The 17,060-nt window shown below is 36.8% G+C and overlaps 1 protein-coding gene across 1 annotated transcript; it reads right to left on the reverse strand.

Annotated features, from left to right (window-relative positions):
- Nucleotides 1-140: 140 nt before the first annotated feature.
- On the reverse strand, nt 141-14,199 carry LOC124835496 (uncharacterized). Its single transcript, XM_088098068.1, has 6 exons — nt 13,816-14,199; nt 12,807-13,121; nt 12,647-12,695; nt 6,807-7,080; nt 6,481-6,559; nt 141-567 (listed from the first exon to the last, which is right to left on the reverse strand). Exons 1-6 carry the CDS (start codon nt 14,128-14,130, stop codon nt 370-372), a joined length of 1,230 nt encoding a protein of 409 aa, XP_087954194.1. The 5' UTR covers nt 14,131-14,199; the 3' UTR covers nt 141-369.
- Between the last annotated feature and the right edge of the window lie 2,861 nt (nt 14,200-17,060).

Raw genomic sequence — 17,060 nt, forward strand, 5'->3', positions numbered from 1 at the left:
TCTACCAAACATTTCCAGTAATAACTCTTTTCTTGACAATAGCAGCAGAATACAAACCTATAGCTCTGATACCATTGTTGAGTCTCAGTCTTACAACACAAGCACACACAACTTAAATAGAGAAGAGAAAATACTAACAATAGGCAAAAATAGAAATTTTATACTGGTGGAAGAAATTTACAGCACCTCTCTCTTTCAATACAAAACTTCTCAAAATTATGAGAATTCAAGGAATGAGAGAATAGGAGAGAATGGGATGTATAACAAAGAGAACAAGAGATTTCTTATATAGCCACCAAGCCATAACCTTTTAGAAGTTCCCACCAATGTGGGACTTCATTCCTCAATCTTTTTTCTTTTATATATCCCTTAATCCGAACATGTAGGTTGTTCATCAGCAAATATCCTTCTCTCCTCAAGTGCAAGTCTCTTATGTAGTCGCTCTTGATGACTAATAAATTCAAAAAGCAAATTCCTCATATCACTAGCTCTCTTGAATTCTTGAGTTCCATGGCGCAGAACCTTCAAATCGTTGCTTGTTCCACTCTTTCCTATTCGTGATATACTCTGCGAAGATAGAATCATTAATCCAACAAGTTAGGAAGCATGTCGAGAACTGCCATGGTATTAAGATAAAACATTTTCAGCCCATCAATATGTTATGACCAGTCTGTCTAATCCGTTAAATTAAAGAGTTGTCTTTTTCTTAAATTAAAATTAAAATAAATAATAATTTAAAAGATTAACTTTTTTATATTATATTTTTTTAAGGCATTGGTTGTCATTACCCTCAACAACTTCGGCAGTCATCTTCTGAACCTACCGAAGGAAAATTGGTGGCACAACTAATGTATGCTTATTTATATACAAAATTTAATTATATTTCTCTGGAAATTAGGTTAAATGGAAATTGATATGTTTATTACAAAGAGATCATACAAGATATATACGGGAGACCTAAGCTATTTTAGGAAATATAATAACTATATTCTATTCTAGAATCCCTTGATTTATGGGATTGTCCCTATTTATTCAAATCTGTACTGATTACAATAAAATATATACTTGTTATGAAATACACAAATTTCCTAATTTATTCTTTCCTAAAATACTATTTGATTTCCCACACTCCCCCTCAAGCTGGTGAATAGATGTTTTCCATTCCCAGCTTGGATACAATCTTCTCAAAATTGTGGCAGCCCAGCCCCTTGGTAAGAATGTCTGCAATTTGATCTTGAGAGGACACATATGGAGTGCATATCAAGCCACTATCAAGCTTTTCTTTGATGAAGTGTCTGTCCACTTCAATATGCTTTGTTCTATCATGCTGCACTGGATTGTGGGCTATGCTGATTGCTGACTTATTATCACAATAGAGCTTCATAGGTTCTTCCCATTTTATCCTCAAGTCTTCTAAGATGATTTTAAGCCATAGCAACTCACATATACCTTGTGCCATGGCTCGGAATTCCGCTTCAGCACTGGACCGAGCCACTACACCCTGCTTTTTACTTCTCCAAGTCACAAGATTTCCTCCAAGAAAGGTGCAATAACCTGTAGTTGACCTCCTATCCACAATTGACCCTGCATAATCAGCATCAGTATAGGCTTCAAGCTTCACATTACCATTCCTTTTGAATAGAATCCCTCTTCCTGGAGTTCCTTTAAGGTACTGTAAAATTCTGTGGGCAGCTTGTAAATGGGTCTCCTTTGGGCTATGCATAAATTGGCTAATTAAACTCACTGCATAGGCAATATCTGGCCTGGTATGAGACAAATATATAAGTCTGCCCACTAATCGCTGGTACATCTCTTTTTCAACAGCAACGTCTTCTTCTGCATTTCCAAGCTTTATGTTTGGTTCTAATGGGGTACTAGCAGGTTTGCACGCTGCCTTGCCAGTTTCCTTGAGCAAATCAGTGATATACTTCTGCTGGGATATAAATATCCCATTCTTGGAGTGGGCAACTTCAATTCCCAAAAAATATTTTAGTTTTCCCAAGGTCTTGATCTCAAATTCCTTGCCCAAGCATTGGCTCAACAATCGCTGCTCTTCTTTATCATCTCCAGTTAATATTATGTCATCCACATACACCAATAATATTGTTACTCCCCCTGACTTGGAATGTTTAAAGAACAAAGTATGGTCCCCTTGACTTTGTTTGTAACCTAGACCTGTCATAACTTTAGTAAACCTGCCAAACCATGCACGGGGGGACTGTTTTAGCCCATATAATGCCTTTTTCAGCTTGCAAACAGTGTTGGTTACAACGTCTCTACCGTATCCCGGAGGTATCTCCATATAAATTTCTTCTTCAAGGTCTCCATGTAGGAAAGCATTCTTAACATCAAATTGTTCCAAGTTCCAGCCATAATTGGCAGCAAGAGACAATATCACCCTAACTGTGTTCATTTTGGCAACCGGAGCAAAGGTCTCCAAATAATCAACTCCATAGGTTTGGGTGAACCCTTTGGCAACTAGTCTTGCCTTATATCTCTCAATTGATCCATCAGCCTTGTATTTCACTGTATAAACCCACTTACATCCAACTGGCCTCTTTCCTATTGGTAAGGTGACTAACTCCCAGGTGTTGTTCTTCTCTAACGCCTCCATCTCTACATCCATGGCTTGCCTCCATTTTCTGTCAGACAATGCCTCAGATAGGGTATTAGGTAGGAGTGTAGTGTTTAGGTTTACTAGGAAGGCTTTATGGGTAGGAGAGAAATTTTCAAAGGACAGGTAATTTGAGAGAGGGTAGATTGGCTGTTTGGTGCATTTTCTTGGCCCTTTTCTAATGGCAATTGGGAGGTCAAGATCATTTTGGGTTTCAATTTCAAGATCATTTTGGGTTTCAATTTCAGCCTGCACAGCTGGAGAAAAAATTGTTACCTCTTTTTGTGGATTTGAGTTGGATTCTTGAACATTGCTTGATCCTGGAATGGCCTTAGTCTTTCTTGAGTATACCAGCTTCTTACCAAATTTTCCAGCTTCAACATCTCCTTGATCAGCTTCACAATTAATTTCACTTGGTACAGCTTCAATTTGATCTAGTTTAGGTTCAAATATCAGGTCTGGAAGAATGGGAAAACCAGAATTACTACTTTCCTTATCTTCCCTGAAACTCTCCCCCGGAAGATAAGGTTGATGGAAATAGCCCTCTTGTTCATTGAAGGTAACATCCCTAGACACAAAGAATTTTTTGGATGGGGGGTGGTAGCATTTATACCCTTTCTGAGTGAGTGAGTAACCAACAAAGACACACTTTAAGGCTCTAGGATCAAGTTTCCCCCTGTCTGTATTATGAATATGGACATATGAGATGCACCCAAAAACTCTTGGTTTAAGATTATTTGTAGTGGATAGGTTTGGATAGAAAGACGACAAAGCTTCCATAGGGCTTTTTGATCCTAAGACTCTAGAGGGTAGTCTATTGATAAGGTGTGTTGCTGTAAGAACAGCTTCCCCCCAGAGATTTTTTGGAACACTATGTTGGAACAACAATGCCCGAGTCTGATTTAATAGATGCCCATTTTTTCTTTCTGCGACCCCATTCTGCTGTGGTGTTTTGACACAAGAGGACTCATGAATTATACCTTCTTTTTGACAAAAAGAATTAAGGACATGATTGAAGTAATCTTTGGCATTATCTGACCTAAGCCTCTTAATATTAACACCAAACTGACCTTTTATCAGGGAGTGGAAGTTTAGGAAGACAGAACTGACTTCTGATTTTTGTTTAAGTAGGAAAACCCAAGTGACCCTTGTACAATCATCTATAAAGGTGACAAACCATCGAGCACCAGACACATTTGAAACATTAGAAGGTCCCCATACATCAGTATGAACAAGATAAAAGGGGAAATTGCTAATTTTATTACTTATTGGAAAAGATACACGCTTGTGCTTAGCAAGTTCACACACCTCACAATGAAGACTCTCAACATCTAACTTTGTAAACAGAGAGGGAAACATAATTTTGATCACTCCAAAGGAGGGATGTCCCAACCGACAATGATAAAGCATGATTTTTTCTCTGTTGGTCATCAAAGATTCAGATATGAAGGAATGAGAGATTCTGTTTTTGTTGGACAGATTTGGATCTTCAAGATAATAAAGGCCATTCCATTCTCTAGCATGTCCAATCATCCTCCCCGAATCCTTGTCCTGAAATACACAATGATCGTTGTAAAAAACAACCTTACATGACAAATCCTTTATAAGTTTTCGTATAGAGACTAGGTTGGTGGACAGCTTTGGGACATGGAGAACATCTTTTAAGGTTATTAAAGAATTGATTTGGATATTTCCTTGACCAGCTGCAGTTATAAGGGTTCCATCTGCTGTGGCAATTTTCTTGTTGCTGGGACATGGGGAATATGTGGAGAAGTATTTGGCTAATGGTGTCATGTGGTCTGTGGCTCCAGAGTCCAATATCCAGTAATTGTTAAAGGGTGTATCTGAGACATTTAATCCAAAAGAAAGTGGAAACTTACCTGAATATGCCAAAGAACACACACCTGTAGGTTTTTCCAGCTTACTAAGAAAGGTTCTCACCCTTTCTATCTCCTCTTGATTAAGATGGGCAGCAGCTTCTGGATTATTTCCTTCATTTGTTCCAGCAGCAACATAAACTTGTCCTCCTTTCCTTGAGGGGCCTCCTCTGTGTCCCCCTTCTCGATCTCGATTTAAAGGCTTCCCATGCAACTTCCAGCACTTCTCTCGGGTATGACGAGGCTTATTGCAGTAGGTACACCAGAGACCATCACCTTTTTTCTCCACATTTGCTGATCCTCCTTTCTTCTGTTCGGCTACCATGGCCAACGTCTGTTCTCCTTTATGGTCAGCCACCATTGCTGAGTTCTCTACTACTGCTGGACTCTCCAACATGAGACCCCTTCTGCTTTCTTCACTTCTCACAATAGCCACCACTTCATTGAAGCATGGTACCTTTTGCTTCCCCAATATTTGAATCCTAACTTGATCAAATTCAGGATTCAAACCAACAAGGAAATCATAAACTCTGTCTTGTTCGATATATTCCTTGAGAAGTGCTGAATCTTCAGTACATTTGGCTTTTATGACTCTATAATGGTCTAGCTCCATCCATAATGATTTCAACTGATTGGCATATTCTGTAACAGTCTTGTTCCCTTGTTTTGCTGCCAAAGTTTTCACCTTTACGTCATATACTTGAGCAGCATCTTTGGCTTTAGAGTAGGTTTGCTCTACAGCATCCCAAATCTCTTTTGCCGAATTAAGGAACATGCATGTGTCGCTGATTTCTGGAATCATTGAATTCCACAGCCACGCCATGATCATTGAATCTTCCTCATCCCATGTAGTAAACTTGGGATCCTCCTGTTTGGGTCCAGACTCCATCAGGTGACTCAACTTCCCCTTTCCCTTCAGCACTGTACGAACAAGTTGGGCCCACTTCAAATAATTTCTTCCATTGAGTCGATATGCAGAATGGATATTCTGCAGTTCTCCAGGAAGCTGGGAATGGGAATTCCCTGTTTCTGGGGTTGGGTTCACAACTTCCGCTTCCCTTGACATCATAGCAAGAAGATGGCTGAGCGGAAAAAAGGAAAGGCTGTGCAATTAAGGCACAGAGAAGACAGCAGCAACAGAAGATTGAGCGATAGAGAAGGTTGCAATAGCAAGGGAAAAAAAATGTAATGAATATAGGAAAAGATGCAGCAGCAATGCAGGCTGCCGTCTTAGGGTTATGAGAGATGCAGCAGCAATGCAGGCTGCCGTCTTAGGGTTAAGAAAAATGCAGCAGCAATGCAGGCTGCCGTCTTAGGGTTTACAATGCGCAGACAGAGCTTCCTAGATCGGAAGCTCTGATACCATCTGGAAATTAGGTTAAATGGAAATTGATATGTTTATTACAAAGAGATCATACAAGATATATACGGGAGACCTAAGCTATTTTAGGAAATATAATAACTATATTCTATTCTAGAATCCCTTGATTTATGGGATTGTCCCTATTTATTCAAATCTGTACTGATTACAATAAAATATATACTTGTTATGAAATACACAAATTTCCTAATTTATTCTTTCCTAAAATACTATTTGATTTCCCACAATTTCTAATCGATGTAATATTTTTAATGCGGAGGATTATATCTTGTGGAAATATATATTTATAAGTGATCCACTAATAGCATGATAATAGATGACCCAATATATCCTACAAATCTTTCAAAGAAAAACTCTAATATCATCTTAACAAGTGAATCTATAAATTTTAAAAAACCAACTTTTAAGATGATGATTACCCTCACTGCATACGGTTTCTCGATTGGACTAGGTGCCCCTTTTACTTTATCATAAATTTAACGATTTTCCTGGTGTCCAAATTTGACCATTTGGTAATCATATAGTCCTGAACAATTTCCATGCTCGTGACTACTAAGCCGGGAAATGGTGGCAAAAAAGGAGTAAAGAAATTTGTGTACGAAAGATACCTCTGATGTATGCCCAAATGTTCCTATTGATGATTTAATTTCTTTTAGCCCCACTAGCTTTTCAAGTATCACCCATGGCCTGGGAAAAAATAGTGAAGAGATTAATTCTAAAATAGTAAAAGTAAATACAAAATATTTAAATATATTCAGAACTTGTAGGCATTGTAGTTAAATTATTAAAATAATTACTTCAAAAAGAATTAACAAGCCCTGTTTCAACATTTAGTGGATGGACACAGACGTTTAATTTCACAATTGAACCAACAATGAAAGTAGATTGTTTATAGCTGCAAACATCATATTTAAGAAGTATACATACGGAATACCTGCCAGTTGAAGACGTTATGATGCAGTTGGGATCATTTAGAAAGCCACACATCTTTTGGAGCTCTTTTTCAGAATCCAATATAATGGCTCCCCTGGTATATACATCCGATGACAAATTTGGAAAAATTAAGACTCTAGCTGATACTAAAGTATGCCTCTGCAAGAACTGTGTAACTGTAGATGGACATAATTCTCCATCGATATTTGCAATCAATATCATACACACGTTTTTTGTGCCTTCAAGATCCCGATCTTTCATGTCATCACAAGTGACTATAAACCAAATAAAAGAAGAAATCAGAAACCAAATGGAAATCTGAGAAAAAGTTAAAATGTTGAAGTTTGTTAAGTCTTTAATTTGAGTCTTATTGTAGATTTAAATAAGATTTCAAGTCTGTTAGTTAATGCTTTGAATATTTCAAGTCTGTTAGTCAGTGCTTTGAATAATCCCTATCTTTTAGGGATTTAGATGATGTTTTCCTACTTATTCTCCGTGTTAGTAGGTTGTAAAACGTGGGTTATAGTTTTTTGTGTATTTTGTGTAAGGCTATATACTGGCCATATCAGTTAATCAATAGTAGTGGTTATCTGCTCACTGTTTTGAAATTTGCAACAAGTGATATTAGAGCTCCATTAGGGGCCTGATCTTGTAGAAACCAGTGAGCAAATATGACAGCTGAGAATGGAAAATTTCTTGTGATCAAAATAATATTGGAGTCTCATAGAAGATGGGATCCCTGCTACAGCAGAAGGAGTTCAACATAGTGAAGCACAAAGAAAAGTCATTGATGATGCAAAGGCGAAAAATTCTCTCTTTTAGGCAATCGATAGGTCAATTTTGGAAACCATTTTGAACAAAGATTAAAAGCATTTGGGATTCTTTGAAGCAAAAGTGCAACGTGCACAACGACAAGTGCTCTAGGAGTTTGAGATGCTCAGCATGAAAGATGGAGAATTTGTCAATGACTATTTTGCACGCACTCTTACCATAGTCAACAAGTTACATGTCAATAAGGCGAAGATGGATGATGTTGAAGTCATTGAAAAGATATTGAGATCAATGACACCCATGAGCAGCGGATGAAACCTCATGAAATAGAAGAGAAAGCTTTAAAGGTTACCTTTGGTGAATCTTCAAGAGGAGGAGGACGAGGCTGAAGACGAGGCCGAGGACGAGGCCGAGGCCGTGGTAGAATTTGAGGATGGGGAAGAAGTGGAGGCAGGTAGTTTTGATAAATCTGCCATTGAGTGTGTTATCATTGCCATAAACTTGGACATTTTCCGTATGAATGCCCAATGAAGGAATTAAATTCACCAAATTATGTTGCAGGTGATGAAGAAATGTTGTTAATGGCATATGCGAAGGATGAAGAAGTTAGCAAGGAAGAATTGTGGTTTCTAGAATCTGGATGCAGCAATCACATGTGTGGCAATCAAGATTCTTTTGTTGATTTTGATGAAAGCTTTAGGACAAAGGTGACATTGGGAGACAATTCAAGCATGACTGTGATGTGAAAGGGTAGTGTTTGAATGCTAGTAAATGGTACTACACTAATCCTTACCAGTGTATTCTATATTCCAGAATTAAGAAACAATTTATTAAGCATTGGAGAGACTCTCAAATTCTTGAATTGGTACATGCTGATATATATGGACCCATCAACCTTATATCCAACAACAAAAGGTTCATGATTAGCTTTATTGATGACTTTTGTCGTAGAATGTGGGTGTATTTTTTGGTTGAAAATCACAGGCTTTCATTACTTTCAAAACATATAAGAATCAAGTTGAGAAAAAGACTAGTTTATCCATAAAAGGTCTTTGTACAAATCGTGGGGTGAGTTCAAGTCACATGAATTCAATAATTTTCACAATGAAAATAGTATCCGAAGGCAGCTGACAACTCCATACAGCCCTCAACAGAATGGTAGCTGAGCGGGAGAATCGAACAATCATGAATATGGTTTGAAGTATGCTCTCAGGACAAAAATTGCCAGAAACATTCTTGCCTTGGGCAGTTCACGTTCTCAATAGGAGTCCAATACTAGTAGTGAAGAATAAAGCCCCAAAAGAAGCTTGGAGAGGATTCAAACCATCAATGTCTTACTTCAGAGTGTTTGGTTGTATATCACATGCTCGTGTTCCTGATTATAAAAGAGCAAAGCTTGATGACAAAAGTGTGAGATGTATTTTTCTTGGAGTTAGTGAGGAGTCAAAAGCATATAGATTGTATGATCCTATTTCTCAAAGAATTATAATAAGCAGAGATGTGGTGTTTGAAGACAGCAACTGGAACTGGAGTAAACATGATGAGGAGGCTATTTTGGGTGACATGAATTGAGGTGATAATGATAATGATAATGAAACAAATGCAATAATTGTTACAAATGAAGATGAGTTGAAATTGATGAATATAACAATGAGGAGAAAGTGGTCAATGCATCAGGTGATGGGAATTCATCTAACATGGGTGAAGAACTACCTGAACAAAGAATGAGACGGCAACCAACTTGGATAGAGATTATGTTAGTGGGGAAAGTTTATTGAGGAAGAAGATATAACAAATTTTGTCATGTTTGCAACAAATGATCCAACCTGTTTTAAAAAGGCTCAAAAGGATGCAAAATGGAGGGCAACAATGGATGCAAAGATTGAAGCTATGAAGAAAAATGATACTTGGGAACTAACAGAGTTACCTACAGGAGCAAAGAAGGTTGATCTGAAATGAGTGTACAAGACAAAGTTTAATGAAAATGGTGATGTAGAAAAGTACAAAGCGCATCTGGTTGTGAAGGGTTACACCCAAAAATATGTTGTAGACTACACTGAAGTTTTTGCACCTATTGCACATTTGGAAACAATTCGGATGGTAAATTCTGTTGCAGCACAAAAAAGTGGAAAGTTCTTTAGCTTGATGTCAAGTCAACTTTTCTCTATGGAGAACTTAGTGAAGAGGTCTTCACTGAATAGCCACCTAGTTATCAACAAAAGGGTGCTGAACAAAATGTCTACAAGCTAAAAAAAGGCTTTATACAGGTTGAAGCAAGCACCACGAGCCTGGTATATTCATATAAAGTTATACTTTGCCAAGGAAGGTTTTAGGCGATATTCTTATGAACATACCCTATTTGTCCAAGTTGGAGATGGGGTAAAATCTTGATTATATGTCTCTGTTGACAATCTTATATTTATGGGCAATGATGAACATATGTTTGAAGAATTTAAAAATTCTATGATGCATGAATTTGATATGTCAGATCTTGAACAAATAGGATACTTTCTCGGCAAGAAGTCCTACAAAGTTAAGGTATTTTTATTTGTCAAAAGAAATATGCCTAAGACGTGTTAGAAAGGTTTGATATGCATAAGTACAATCCAGTCCATAATCCAATTTATCCAGGATGCAAACTCATGAGGGATGAGAACAGCATTGGAGTGGACAGTGCTCAATTTAAGCAGCTAATTGGCAGCTTGATGTACCTAACTGCTACTTGCCCTCGTATCATGTTTTTTGTTAGTCTTTAAAGCATATATATGGAGCATCCCACAGAAATGCATCTCCAAGCTGCCAAGAAAGTAATTGAGATATATAAAAGGGACTTCCAAATTTGGGATATTCTACAAAAAGACAAGAGATGAGGTATTGGTTGCTTATACAGATAGTGATCATGTTGGAGATTTGGATGACAGAAAAAGTACTTCAGGTTATGTTTTTCTATTAAGTTCAAGTGTTGTTTCTTGGTCTTCTAAGAAAGAGCCAATAGTCACTTTGTCTACCTCTGAAACTGAGTTTGTAGCTACCACCTCTTGTGCCTGTCAAGCCATTTGGCTAAGGAGAATTTCAATTGATTTTAATCATGCTCCTAACAGTGGCACAACGGTTTTCTGCGGCAGTGGTTCAGCTATTGCACTCTCAAAGAATACTGTTTTTCACCGTCGTAGCAAGCATATAGATGTCAGATTTCATTTCCTTCGGGAGCTCACAAAGGATGGAACTGTAAAACCAATCCATTATCATACCCAAGAACCGCTTGTAGACATAATGACCAAGCCATCAAAGCTTTATCAATTTGTGAAGCTTCAAAGTCTATTAGGAGTTTGTTTTGATTCAAATGTAAACTGAATACATAGTTTTCAGTTTAAGGAAGGATGTTGAAGTTTGTTAAGTCTTTAATTTGAGTCTTATTGTAGATTTAAATTAGATTTCAAGTCTGTTAGTGCTTTGAATATTTCAAGTCTGTTAGTTAGTGCTTTGAATAATCCTATCTTTTAGGGATTCTGTTAGGTTTCCCAGTATGAAACCCAGACTAGAACACGCACTAACCACAAGTAATAGAGGTGAAAGAATGAATTCTATTATTAACAGCAATAGAAGTCACTGTACAAAGAATGGTTGGGAGCATAACCTCCCTCACAGGATCCAAAAGAACCTATCTATACAACTAATGTCCAAAAAACTCCCTCTACATATTTATACAATTCATTTCCCTCCCATCCTAACTACTAGAACAGTTAGGATATTAACTTTTCAACTGATCGGCTCAAGCCCTTCATCGCCTTCAACCGTTCGGCTCGAGCCCTCACCGCCTTCAACCGTTCGGCTCGAGCCCTCACCGCCTTCAGCCGTTCAGTGCCTTTCTTCTTCTCCACTGCCTATCAGATTCAGATAATGTTTTCGTAGTTTATTCTCCATGTTAGTAGGTTGTAAAACATGGGTTGAAACTTTTTTGTATCTTCTGTGTAAGGCTATATATTGGCTATAAGAGTTAATCAATAGTAGTGGTTTTATGCTCACTGTTTTGAATTTGCAACATAAAAGATGCATATTATAGGAAATCATTATAAAATATATAAGAACCACACTTGATCCTACCTGACCCAATAGGCATATTAAAGAGCATGTATAATGGTAGAGAAAAATTAAAACATAAGAATATTGAATAAGCGTTTAACAATGTCAAACAAGGTCTCCCAAGGATTTGAATCATATGACCATAAAATTTAAGGCAGGACAGTAAGGTCCCAAACAATTATAAGAAGTATCTAGAGAGAGAGGTACAGAAAATTAACATATGGATTCACAAGAAGTACTTTAACTTGTCAGAAAAAACAAACATGGCTTACATTTTAAGTAGGAAGTTAAGTAGGAAGAGACAGATAAACACAAATCTAGGAATTCCATATTGTTCATAATTCATTACCGTAGCAATGGATATAGATCACTGCAGATGTAACGTGAGAAAAGAGAAAAAACGAAACAATGTTCCATTTGTATACAGAAATTCATCAGGTTGAGAATTGTAGCAAAGTCTTTGACAAAGACCTAAGAAAGTGCAAAAGTAAAGAACAAAGCAAATTTAAATTAAAGAAAGTGAAGAAGATCAAATACACAAACAACCTAAATGAACAAAAACACAAGTTGTCAAGAATAGATAGATCATATTTTTCATTTCAAAAGTCATTCCATTTAAATTGTGTACAGTCTAACCATAAAATCAATAGGCCAAGAGCTCATTTTTCAACCACATTATGAGTTGTATTGTAATTCTAACAATTTTACGCAAAGCGACAATGTCAAATTTACTTAAACACAGTCTTACAAGTAATCAGTCATGTAGAATTTGACACAATTTTACACGCCTAGTAAGTAAAATCATACGATCCTAAATGTTGACCTGTAATTTTGACAGTTTATGACTTAGTCCTGACAGAACTAGATGGACAATCATACGAAGAGACCTATAAAAATATCTGGAAAACATGAAATGGATTTTGAAGAAAAACCCGGTGAGTCGAACCTAGTTCTACTGTTAAACTCTACTGTTACACACAAACAAACCTTCAGGTGAAAATACTTTGGCAACAGACGGCTTAGCATGTCGTTTTTCCTGTCGAGTAATATAATGTAAGATATTCAGGCATTGAAAATACATTCAGCAAGTTAGCAGAAATTATTCATGGGTACATAAAAAATAAAAATAAAAACATTTAGTATTTGCCTTTTCTATTCGCTCAAAATAACCAATTCCATAGGTAGTGCCTGAGCCTCTGTCCCCTTCAGCGGCCATTTCCATGCTAGAAACCCCCTTTGATGCTGACACAGAACGAGTGGAAAACAAATCTATTTTCCCCTTTGCCATCTCCAGAAACGAAACCAATACAGGATCTAGCTCTCCTTCAGATTGAATTATGCAGATATCCTCAATTGTTGTAGCTGTTAGATTTCCCTCTTTTGGCCCATTCAACCAGAAAAGTATGAAGGTGCACACGCATGATTTCTCTTTTGCTGTCAAAGAATGCTTTCTTCTTTTCACCTAAGAAGGATACAGAGGAAACAATTTAATTTAATAAGAATGTAAAAGTTGCCTGCATTATTCTCCCCAAACTAAGAAACCATCACCTTTCTATTTCATTGAATTTACTATCTAGGACTCACTTAATTTTCATTTCAACTAATACACCCTTCTCATAAACGTGGAAAGAATCATACATTACTATTTGCTCAAATGAGCAATGATGAGTCTTTTCCGTATGTCATATAGAGCTCGTAGTAAATTATTCTTACCAAACAATAAGAGAAATGCAAGAATAAATACATATTTTGTGTATTTCTTAACTCATTAACAAAATCAGTTTAACCCCGTTACAAGAGACTTAACACTTCTAAAAAATATCTTCCGAAAAAGTGCAACCAAATCTATAATAATAGATCGATATTGGATAGAAAAATTACTGAACCAAATAAAAATAAAACATCTTTTTAACTTTTTATCAGATAATTTAAGTAAGCAAATTCTGATTCAGCTTCTGTAATAAATGTTTTTTAAAAAAAATATATAAAAAACATTTAAATTTAAAAAAATTGTTCATATCATTTAAACAAACTAGCCAGTTCCTTCCCGTAAAAGCGCTTATATCATATTATAATATACGAGCTTAAACCAAACAAACCCTGTATTTCACAAGAGGTAAAACACACGTAGGAGTGGTGGGTGAGTGGAGACTGACCCCATCCACGACGGCGTCGTAGAAGCGAATGTTACCGTCACCGAAGCGCTGACACGCGCAGACCCTGGTTCCTGTCACGACTGAACCACACTCGCTGTCTTGAAGCTGTTTAGACATAGGTCTGAAGCGACGCTGAAAATCATGGAGGTGCTCACATTCCCCAAATTGGGACGCTTCAAACGCATCGTAGCACTCTCCAGGGAAGTCGAAGCACCACACTCTCAGCATCCCTCCCTCGAATGAAACGCGCGCCGTGTACCACGCATCGTCTCTGTAGCTTCTGAATTCCATCGTGTAATCGTTTTCTTTCGCCATCAACGCTTTCTGTCGCCTTCAAAGAATCCGAAGTGCCATTTCCTCTGCCTTCTATTTGGAATTTACGAGGACTAATTCATTTTATTTTTTCTAATATTTAAATATGATTTTAGATTCTCATCCTTTGTCATTTTCTCATATATTTTTGTTTTTTTCAAATTTAAAAGATGCATACAGTTATTTTAATTTAATTATATCAATTTTTTTTCATGTCAAACTTCATTAGTATTTTCACTTAACATATTTTCATTTTAACGTCAATCAAAAATATCCTTTAAAAAAGAAAAAAATTATGAATTGAAATTATATGTTTATTTGTTTTTAAAACATCAAAGTTTAACATATAAATAAATTTCAAATTCACATGTTAATTTAAAACTAAAAACATATTTAGTTCTTCTTAATAGTAAAGAAGTCGTGGTGGGATTATGGTGGGATTGAGTAATTAGACAAAAAGAGTTCAGTTTTGTTAGATTATATCCAAAATTAGATTAAAAGTGTTATTTTTATTTAATATTTAATAATAGGTTTAATACCCAATTTTGTCCCCAGTTTGGTTCGGAAATCTCAATTTAGTCCCTCTTTATAAAACTAATTGTAATGGATCCTTACTTGTAATTATGTGAGTCAAATTAGTCCCTTCCGTTAAATATAGGCAAACGGAGTTAATGGGCTGATGATGTGGCAGTAGTCACTGGTTAGGTGTCTAACACGTAATTGTGTGGGTGCTTACGTGGTGTTAGGGCAACTGATTTTAAAATTGGATTTTAATTAGAAATTGGGTTTATTTAATTGGGTTTATCTACAACACCATCTCCCTAATCTCTCGCCTCCCTCAGCAACAGCAGACAAATCCAAATGCTCAAGCTTCCAACAATTCTCCCCAATCTCTCGCGGAACAACCCCACTGAACTAATTAAACGAAAGATACACCCCTCTTAGCCTCCCAACAAAACCAGGCACAGAATCATTCAATCCATTACCAGCCAAATTCAAAACCTCCAAACTCTCAAGAGATGAAATTGAACCAGGAATCTCCCCCACAATCTTATTAAACCCAAGATTCAAAACCCTCAACTTCCTCAAGCCGTTAATTCTAAACGGAAGATATCCACTTATTAGATTCCCTTCTAAATCGAGAACCTCTAGCTTTTCCAAGCCCCAAATTGCTTCGGGAATTTCCCCCTCCAACGCGTTGAAGGGGAGAGACAAAACCCTAAGCTCCGTGAGCACACTGATGAAATTAAAAGAAGAAATGTTTCCAAAGAGAGAACCTTTACTACCTTCGCACGTTCGCCGAACTCTGAATCCGTAAAGAGGGAATTGAGAGAAACCTTTGCACGGGTGAGAGGTTCCGTTGCGGCGGTTGCCGCCGTTTCCGGTGACGTTGACGGCGACCACCCGGGAGTTCGCGTTGCAGAGGACACCAGACCAAGAGTAGTAGCCAGAGTCAGTGCCGGCTGCGGAGGTTCATGTGGAGAGAACGCCGGCGGGGTCGGAAAACGATGCCTTCAGACGAAGGAGAGCAGATTCGTCCGAATCCCCCAATACTGCGTCGCTTGGCGACAAGAACATAACCACAAAGAAGAGAAACTTCACTATGGAACTCCATTTGATCACTGAACTGCAATGAGAAGAAGAACAGTGAAAGAAAACCGAATCGCACGGAAAACCCCTTCTTCCCCGTTGTAGGAGTGACGTCGAAGAGAAGAAGAAAGGGTTTTTGAAAACCCTAATCCTGTGATATGGAAGAAAAAAGACGATGGAAAATGATGGGGAAGAAGGAGAAACAAGAATCGGACTCAACAGTGTTCTCTTTGCTGAGGGAGGCGAGAGATTGGGGAGATGGTGTTGTAGATAAACCCAATTAAATAAATCCAATTAAATAAACCCAATTTCTAATTAAAACCCAATTTTAAAATCAGCTGCCCTAACACCACGTAAGCACTCACACAATTACGTGTTAGACACCTAACCAATGACTACTGCCACATCATCCGCCCATTAACTCCGTTTGTCTATATTTAACGGAAGGGACTAATTTGACTCACATAATTACAAATAAGGATCCATTACAATTAGTTTTATAAAGGGGGACTAAATTGAGATTTCCGAACCAAACTGGGGACAAAATTGGGTATTAAACCTTAATAATATTTATGACAAGTGTTACTATGATGGAAACAAAATAAGGTTGGAAGTTAATTTTGTAGTAAAAATGAAAACAAAAATAAAGTAATAAGTCATGTGTTTTAATACTAAATATAAATAAAATTTAATATCAATAAAGAGGAATATGAAACCTTAATTTAATATTAATTTAGATTATGTTTTCATTTAGTCTTTTCTTAGCTAATAATATTCTAAAGATATAGAAAATAACATTATTAAAAGTGATAATATTTAAAAATTGTGAGATTTGATTATTTGAATATTAAAAGATTTTAATATATATATATATAATTGTAACGATTTTCATTATTTTAAATCATATAATTTCTATAAGTCATTTTTCTAGTTTCTTTGTAAGTGTTCTTACTCTTTACTCGTTTAATTGAAGAAGAGAGACTGTAGAATTGATTTTTTTTTTTGCAGTGAGCTCTTCAATTTGGACTGATTGGTTTTTTCATTCATGTAAGTTGAGTTTCTGCCATTTTTTTTGGTTCTTGTTAGAAATATTATATCTTTTATCTTTCAGTTAGTTTGTTATTATTTCTTATTTGTATTTTGGGCTTAGCCCATATTTCTTCTATTATAAATAGAGAACCCTATGTGTGTTTAACACAAGGGAGATTAATCCTATATATAATTTTCACTATATTTAACATGGTATCAGAGCAGGATTTCTGATCTCTTCCGGTGGTCTTTGCTGTCTGCCGGCGGTCGGCCGTCATGGCCGCCGGCAGCCCCTAAAAATTTCATAAGATTCA

This window comes from Vigna umbellata, chromosome 9 (genome assembly GCF_029865625.1).
Source record: "Vigna umbellata cultivar VRB3 chromosome 9, Vumbellata_1.0, whole genome shotgun sequence".
Taxonomy (NCBI): Eukaryota; Viridiplantae; Streptophyta; class Magnoliopsida; order Fabales; family Fabaceae; genus Vigna; species Vigna umbellata.